We start from the raw sequence: 8,610 nt of genomic DNA, 5'->3' as shown, positions 1-8,610 counted from the left end.
CTTCTAGAACTTAAAGTCATTGCTGTTACAGCCAACCAATAAAACTAAGTCAGTTTTACCAAATATAATCAGTAACTTTCATTCTGAGAATTGCCAAGGATAAAAAGATCTCAAGGAATTGTTTTTTGAAAAGAAATTGCAAGTCCATTTATAAGTACCTCTATTCTTTCCAGTAGGGAATTTCTCCAATTGCATTCATGTTGAATGAATATTTATATATATAACTTAACTTTCAAAATAAAGGTTTTGTTTAAGCAACGCCAAATTTCACTTTAAATGTATCTTGAAATGCTCTCAAATAGTTCATGCTGTAATCATTTTCACAGTTTTAAACCAAACTTTTGCATCACTGAAGTTGAAAAGAAGTGTTTATTGCTTAATAGTGCAAGACTTTGGTTTTTAATATTTAATCAAACAAACATTAAATTCTAAGTAGTGACTATCTGGTAGGAAAAAACATGCCTACCATTTTAAAAAAAGAATTGGAAGGCATTTTTGTTTTTTGGTCATATCCCTGTTACTTAATATAGTAATCTTCAGAGGAAAATGAAATACTGTTTTTGTTTGTTGGACCTGAAAATAAATAAAGGCTTTTATATTCACAATGCTTTGGTAAATTAGATGACTTCTAAGTTTACCCTCCACACTGAGTTTACAATTCTAGATCAAGAAAGGGAATTTTGGGAGGGTGCGTGGGGGCTTTACTGTTCTTTCTGTAATGTATTTATCTGTTATCTTAAAAATCGATTAATTTTTAAAAAGGCTTCAGTAACTGGTTGGGTCTGTTTTACATCCAGGTTTACATATTGACTCCACTCAAATTCCAGTTTTGTGTATTGTGGCATTTGTATCACATTCTAACTTATATTTTCTCAAGGATTAAAATGTAAACATAGATGGGTTGTTCTCATTGCTTCTTGTGTGTTCTGACTCCATTGGGCTCCCTGTTTGGGTGGGAAATCTTCCCTTGGTGTATTTGCAGCATTCATAATTTGAGAATCATTTTAATTCAGTTGCTGTTAAAGTGTCCTTCTTGTTTGTATGAACAACTCTAAAAAAGGTGATGCAAAATTGTGTCATGCGGATCCCTCTGTGGCCCTATCCTGATGCACCAAACCCACTGCCCGGGTCCTTCCGGACCTGAGTCACCCCGCAGCACAGAGTGCAGCTTGTAGGGTTCCCAAGACTGACTCCCAGCCACAGACAGCCTTCTCTCTGTCCTTTGAGGGCTGCTGAGCTTAAGAGCCAGCCTTGCAGTTGGCAGTCTGGTGCTTAACACATAGCGCCACCAGAGCTGCTTGCTGGGTGCCCAGGAATGCAGTAAGCCTTTCTGAAGAACAGGCCAAACTGTGCTGCGCAGTGGACAGGGACCATAATATGACATTTTTAAAGTTCTGTGTTGTTTTTTCCCCCTGTTTTCATCTTAAGCACCAAAACAAAGCGAAGGGACCTGTACCTTGAATATGAATTTGTAATGGTTGGGTTCAGCAAAACCAATGTTTGTGGTTCACGAAGCCCCAGGCCTGGTGACAAGTGTAAAGATCCACCCTGCAGAGAAATGTGCAGTGTTTGAGATCTGTGAGGGAGGGTAGTTGGGATCATAACATAAGAGAATTTTCCAGAAAGAAATGCCAAGTACTGTTCCCTTGACTCTGCCACTCCTGCTCTCCACCAGGATCAATGTTCCCCCTTCCCGGCACCACTGAAACCTCACTTTCTCAGATGCTTCCTGAACCTCCAGCCTGCGGCTTCCCACTTTGCAGTTTTTCTGTCCATGCTCTGTGCTGGGCACCGTCATTCCCACTTACTGACCAGAAGCTCTCACCAAACCGAGGGGGGGACCGGGAGCTCAGTCTCACTTGTTCACAATTGCATCTCTTCCATTTTGAATATCGTCTGAATGCCCATGAGAGGGAAAAAATATCATTTGATTCCTAGAACTAAGCTATCATATCAGTATGTGCAAAGTAAATCTTGAGCTTAATTTCCTTGTTCACCAGCTATGCCAGGATCTCTTGTTTCTCCTGAGAAAATGTGGAAGAGTTGAAGAAAAACTTCCCTGCCATCAAGTCAGTGCTGTTTCATAGCAGCCCCGTAGGTCAGCGTTGAGCTGCCCCTGTGGGCTCTTCCTTAATTGGGGAGATAAAGGAGTGAAGAGAGGCCTTGGGTCATGGATTCTTTGAGTGAGGTGAACATTTAACTAGCAATGGCTGTTAACAGAAGAAACGTAGTTTATTGTCCAACGTTCTGTTTAAATGATCTATCGATGTTAGACTTTAAGAGGATACTCAGTGCATAGCTACAGACTTAGATTAGCAAAGATCCTGTCACTACTTAGTCAAGATTCACATTAAATGGTCGAAGGATTCAGGTTAGAGAGGTTGGCGATAGAGCCCGGAATTGGCAGAATTAGCAGAGTGAAGCCCTCCCACTGGTAAATGCACTGGGTCCGATCCCCAGGTTCCTAGTATCACCAGTCATCATAAGATTGGTTCTAAAGAGAGCCTCCACAGCACCGTGAAACAGCGTGTTCATTTCATAGGCATGTTTTCTTTGTCTTGGTGCCAGACTTTAAACCTGAGTGATAGTGGTAAGACTGGGCTCTCAAGGAGATTACAATCATTAATCAAAAAACCCCCCAAAAACGGACTTTGGCCGTGCCATTCTGTTTCGACTGTAGCTCACTCAGCTCCTTCTTGCTGATTAGCTGTGCTCGTGATACTGGGACCTTGATGGGAACAGCTTGTCTTGTCTCGTTGCTTCAGATTCGGAGCCCATAAAGGAAAATGAAACGCTGGTATTTGTGTCTGAGCCTCAAGAACTAGAGGCATTTGCTGCTAAGATTTATTACCCAGAAAATAAGCAACAAGAATCAAATCCTAAGCAAGTAATTGAAACCGACAGGAATCTGAGCTTTCTCTGGGTAAGCCATGACTTTCAAAATCTAGAGACGAATCTCTAAAGGATCGCTTCTCCTAACTGTAGAAAATGTCCCGTGACACTTGGGATTGATCTCCCTGCTTCTCCCACCCCTATGCCACTAACATCCCCGATTCTTAGCACGTGCGCTGCAGCTGAAGGTGGTGGTATCTTGGGACCCCACGTGGGGAAAGCTGGTCGGTCCCCGTCCGGTCACTGTAAACTAGAGAAGCACAGCTTTGAACAGACGCTCTCTGTGATCTGACTGCACAGTCCCTTGTCCTGCTGCTCCAGAAGGTGACAAAAGATACATATCCTGTTGAAATTGTTGTGAGTCATTGTGAAACACCTTCTGGCCCTTGCCATCTTCCTGGCAGCTCTTTAGCCATAAGTGGTCCATAGGCACCTTGGGAACACCTGATGAGGTCGTCCATCTCTTGACCTCGAGTAACAGAGAGAGGTTAAACTGAGTTGTTTGTGGACTCACAGAACCGAAATGACAACAGGAATCTGCCAGGAAGCCCGAAGACTGCCGCGAGCCTCGGGCACTGATGTTGTACAGTCGTTCAGCAGCAAGGAAGCCTTGGAGAGGGGCTATCTCTAGTCTCCCCTTCTGTGGCCCCAGTTCCAACTTCTTCACTCTGGTGCTGTGCTGTGCTGTGCTGTGAACACATTTCATCCAGCCTCCAAGTTTGGCCTTTCTGCGTTTCCTTGAATCTTCTCCCAAAGCAGCTACCTGATAATCCTCACTTTTGCCAATGTGGTCCACGTCTTCGGTCACTGTTTCCTCTGGGGGAGGGAGTTTGGGCCCCAGCCACTTTTTCATTCAGTAGTCAACCAAGACTGCTGTTAGGTCACATCACTCATCTCCCTTGATGAGTCAACAGAAGATAGGCCACATGCTCTGCAGAAGAGTTTCTCAAACCCACTGGCCCGTCGCCTCCTTTTCAGATAAGCTATTCCTCAGCACCACCGCTGGCAATTAAAAACCTTTGCACCATAGCCCATGATCTAGGATAAGAACATGTGTATCTGCTTTTTCAGCCCACCTGGATTGTTCCAGCAGCATTACCCACCCCCCACCCTTCACCCGGGGGTAGTATCACCCACTTTTGGAAACACTGCTCTAAAAGATGGCTACCCCGGTTGGTGGGTTCAATTGTCTTAGCAGAGGTGACAGACTAACACTTTTTCCCTAAAAGGCTGGGCATGATTGATTCATCGCGTATCCTTGGAGCACAAGTCCAGGATTCAATCGACCCTGTATCTTCTTATCTAAGCTACTTAGACAGGTTGCACATCCAGTTCTGGCACTGACATTTTCTTCCAAGGGCATTGAGACCAACTTGATGCAAATACGTCCCCCATTAGGGGCTGCCTAGCTCGCTCTGTCTCACAGAGAGCCTGTGGATCACAGGGAAATGTTTCCCCATCCTGTGCCACGGTGTGGCCACTGTGCCCATCCACGGCACTGAGGATCTCCCTCTCCTTCACTGACCTACTTTGCCGATGCCCCTGGACCCTGCCAAATCCAAATCTGCACTTCTGAGGCTAAAACTGGTGAGAAACGGGTGTCCAAACCCACAGTTATGTTCTATCCTTGAGTCCTGGAGAGTCACCCCCTCCCCAAATGGGCCCACAGAGAAGCCTTTTGCTGGCTCTCATCCTAAATCCCTAGAGGTTACATGCACCCCCCTACAGTACAAAGTCAACATGAACTCTGAATCCAATCATTAGTGCATGGGAATCACGCAATGGAAACAAGATTGGTTGCCTTTTTAAAATGGTACTTTTGGTATTTTGTGGACACTTTGCGATGATGCCCAGAGCCTGTATTTTCTCCGACACAATCATTCTCATCGCTCACATGGTGTCCCAACGTGACTTTCAATGACCTCGTGGAAGTGCTCAAGGACTTTACCTGGCCCAAATCTTTGACTGGTTTTTTTCCTCTTAAGAAATTGCTCAGAGATGAAATAGCGTGGCCTTAGAAGATAAATGAAAATTGATTTTCACTTGACATCAGAGGCTTTGAAGCTGGGGAGTTTGTATTTATCGCTCACTGCGTGCTTGCCTCCTAATACAGCACGGCTTTCTGCCGCTCCTTAAACCACCACCCCACCACCACCCCACCCCACCCCGTTGTTTCAGTGAGAGCAGACACAGCCATGAGCAGAGTTCTTCACATATTTGGAGCTTTTCCCCACATCTGAAAGGGTTCTGGGGCCACACAAAAGGCTTGGAAGATCCCATCCTGGAGCACCTCAGGGAAGGTAGCTGAGTCCCTAGCATCCAGGAATGGAGCACCCTCATCCTCAGATAGGTTGTACGCACGCGGTTTCCATGCGGCAGCTCACTTACGTCTTCCCGCCCTCCGCAGGTGGTTCTTTCATGAACCCTGTTCTCTAGATGGGGCACTGAGGAAGGGAGCAAGCTGTTTCTCTCCTCCTCTTGTTCCGAATGGCTGACTCTAGATCATTGCAAACAGACATTGATCATCAACTTTCTCTAGAAATGGTTCTGCTGGGTCATGAACATCTAATTGGGCGTATTAGGTGCGAGTCCAGCATGCCTGGTCTGTGATGTGCCGATGTGCCCAGGGGTAATAGCCTTGGGCATCCCCCAGACCCAAGACCAGTCTCTCATAGCTTCAATTTTTCTCTCATCCAACTTCTTCCCTCAACCCTACAAACATGCTCAACCTTCCCCTTACATCTCCCCATTCCTCATCACCAAATAGCCACCCCATTTTAGTCAGAAGGGCCTCGGCTTTACTGCAGAAACTGTGGAACAATGACAATTAAAGCGAATAGAGGTAGACATATCTAACCTCCAGCTTTCCTATTGCCACGAGGCAAGGGTCAGACATGCCTCCACATTCCATCCTTTCCTCCCATGATATGCTACATCTATTCTGGGTCCCATAAATCTTTGCAATGACCACAGTACTAACAGTCAAGAGGGGAGAGGGGTTTAAAGAAGTTAATAGGCTACCCCAAGTCAAGATCAGCAAACGCTAAGGATGTAGCCCTTGGTCTCCTCAGCCTCTCAGCCACATGGCATAGCCAAGTCTCTCTCTGATTCTCAGCCATGTGGTCTCTGGGCCTTTGCCTCCCTGGAATAGTAAGTCAGCCCACAGTACCCCAGAGCCTCGGCACTGCTCCCTGTGCTACCGTCTACGATGTATCTGGTCTCGGAGCCTCTGCCACATCAGACAGAGATCTTGATGTGCTCTTCCAAGTTTCTTGGGATTTCTCTCTCGACCACTGTTTCAAGATGGTGCATCCTTACATCCAGTGGCTGGATGTCAAAACGAGGACGGATCCCCTCTCAGTGTTACACATATGCCCTGTTTGCATGTTGTTGTTTTCAGGTGCTGTTGAGTTGCTTCTGACCCATAGCTACCTCATGTTGCAGGGGCTGAATTGGGCCGGGTGCTGCTCCAAGTAGCCTCCGACCAGCACATCAGGCTGCTGCCACTTGCCTTCTTCAGATAGCGGGGCACACCAGGCCAGCCCCTCAGCCCCATGACTCACTGCAGGAGAGCGTGCAATCAAGCGCTGTGCATGTCTTCCCTTTAAGCCCCTCCCCCACTTCGACCCCGACACCCTTGTCAGGGAGGATGCCTTCCTGCATGTTACTGTGGACATGCACCTGAAGCTGGTGCGGCTCTTTGTGGCTGGGGTAAGTTCCTTTTTAGATAAAAGATTTTACTGCATGGCTTCTGATCATGGAACTGGGCTCGGGGAATGTGGCTGCAAGTACAGATCTGGAAATCACTCACACAGAGATGGTGCTGAAAACACGTTTGGAAGAAATGTTCAAAAGGGAGAGGAGGTGTCAGAAGAGGGCCAAGGCCTGGTGGATACAAAATCCACTCTGGGTGTCAACGTCCCCACCCCCAGCCAGTCCCGGGGCTTTGGGGCTTGGCTCAAGGGGAGCCCCCCTGGGACATGGGGGTACAGTGAATGGTGTGACCCTTTTTCTGGGCCTGCCTACACAGTAGGGTATGCTGGGCCCCTCTAGGGTTTCCTGTAGGGGCTCCAATAAATTTCTTCCCTTTTGCTTAAAAAAAGAAAAAGAACTTACAAAAAAAACCAAAAAAACGAGAAGCTGATACCAAGGGCTCAAGTAGAAAGAAAATGTTTTGAAAATGATGAAGGCAACAAATGTACAAATGTGCTTGACATAATGGATGGTTGTATGGATTGTGATAAGAGTTGTATGAGCCCCCAATAACATGATCTAATAAATAAATAAATAAAAAGGAACTTATCATCCTGGCTAAATACACCCTCCCTCCTGACTCCTAATTTCTCCTGACCTCCCCTCCTTTTCCCACACTGCAACCCTCCACTGAATTTAGCAAGGAGCCTCCAATCCACCCCTCTCTCTCTGGCACAACTCAAAGTTGGCGCCTCTCTCCTCTCCCTGGAAGACAGCAGCTGCCCAACAGCTCACGGATCACACTTTCCGGTTTTCTCCATGTTTCAAAACTGTCCATGGCAAAACGCAAGGGAACACCATTCCCAAGATGTCCTACGTGAACGACAGCCCCTGAAGTTGTGCAGTGCAAATCCGGTGACTTTGCTGGTCCCATCCCTCGCTAGCAATCTAATAATCTACAGCTTGAATCCACATACCAGTCCCACTCCCAATGGCTTCCCATTCCAACATGACTGCAGGCCAAATTCCTGAGCTCCATCCTCTAAGATTCACACTTCTACACCAAAACTGCACTTCCTACCCTGCATTCTGGTTATTTATGGACAGATTTCCTTTTTGTTCACTCACATGAGTTACTTGAAGAGTAAGAACTTATTAATTCACTCACTGCCCGGACATCATTTCCAACTCAGAGCGACCCTGTGAACAGCCCCTGAGGGTTTTCAAGGACGGAACACTTGACAAGAGTAGAAGACATCACCTTTCTCCCAAGAGCTGCTGGTGCTTTCGAACTGCTGACCTTCCGCTGAGCAGACCAACTCGAAGTGCCTCTAGACCACCAGGGTTCCTACTGGAAGGGTTCCATTCAGAGACTCATGGAAAGATTTAAGTCAGACGTTTCAGTTCACAAAGACAACAGATGGCCCGTGTAAGTGAGGATTGCAGAGGGTCCATCCTACTGGCTCTGGAATAGCTCGATGGTTTGGCAGGTCTCTCTCTCTCCTTCCCCCTCTCTCTCCCTCTCTCTCCTTCCATTCCAGGACTCTGGGAGCACAGCAGGCCTGTCTAGCGGGAGCTGGAGCTAAGGAGGAGACACAGCTGCTGCCAGACCAGCTGCCCCTGGCAGCTGGAGGAGGACACACTCTACCTTCTCCCTTTTGCTTAACCTGCATGCCTTTCATTGGCGGACCCCAGTCAGGAGCCACAGGACCCTGAGTCTGGGGCACACAACCCATAGGACTCAGAGCTGAGTTGTGGTGGGGGAAGGAAAAGGAGTGGGTCTGAGAGTTAACAGGTAAATCACCAGCACAAGTACCTTGCTTAATCGTATACCTTTAAGTGGTGGCGCCTGGACTTGAACCCCCAGCTTGAGCTCAAAACCCTACTCCCCTACCCCCACCCCCCATGCTGCAGCCCTCACAGACCCCTATCCCAGCTGGAGGTCTTGTGTGAGCAGACGGAAATACAAAGACAGAAACCCGTGGCTGTGGAGGTAGGCGATGTCAACTCCTGGCAACCCCAAGT

The 8,610-nt window shown here is 47.2% G+C and overlaps 1 protein-coding gene across 1 annotated transcript in view; it reads left to right on the top strand.

Moving 5' to 3' along the window:
* Positions 1-7,480, top strand: part of GAS2L3 (growth arrest specific 2 like 3) — a 29,907-nt gene extending 22,427 nt beyond the window's left edge. The window contains exons 8-10 of the mRNA XM_045291279.1: positions 2,766-2,923; positions 6,502-6,603; positions 7,358-7,480. Of these exons, the coding sequence (XP_045147214.1) occupies positions 2,766-2,923; positions 6,502-6,603; positions 7,358-7,480 (383 nt within the window). The remainder of the gene's footprint in view (positions 1-2,765; positions 2,924-6,501; positions 6,604-7,357) is intronic.
* The last annotated feature ends 1,130 nt before the right edge of the window (positions 7,481-8,610 follow it).

The sequence above is a fragment of the Echinops telfairi genome, unplaced genomic scaffold, assembly GCF_000313985.2.
Source record: "Echinops telfairi isolate 266 unplaced genomic scaffold, ASM31398v2 ScPeMD7_2;HRSCAF=8, whole genome shotgun sequence".
NCBI lineage: Eukaryota > Metazoa > Chordata > Mammalia > Afrosoricida > Tenrecidae > Echinops > Echinops telfairi.
This window is presented reverse-complemented; position numbering and strand designations above follow the sequence as displayed.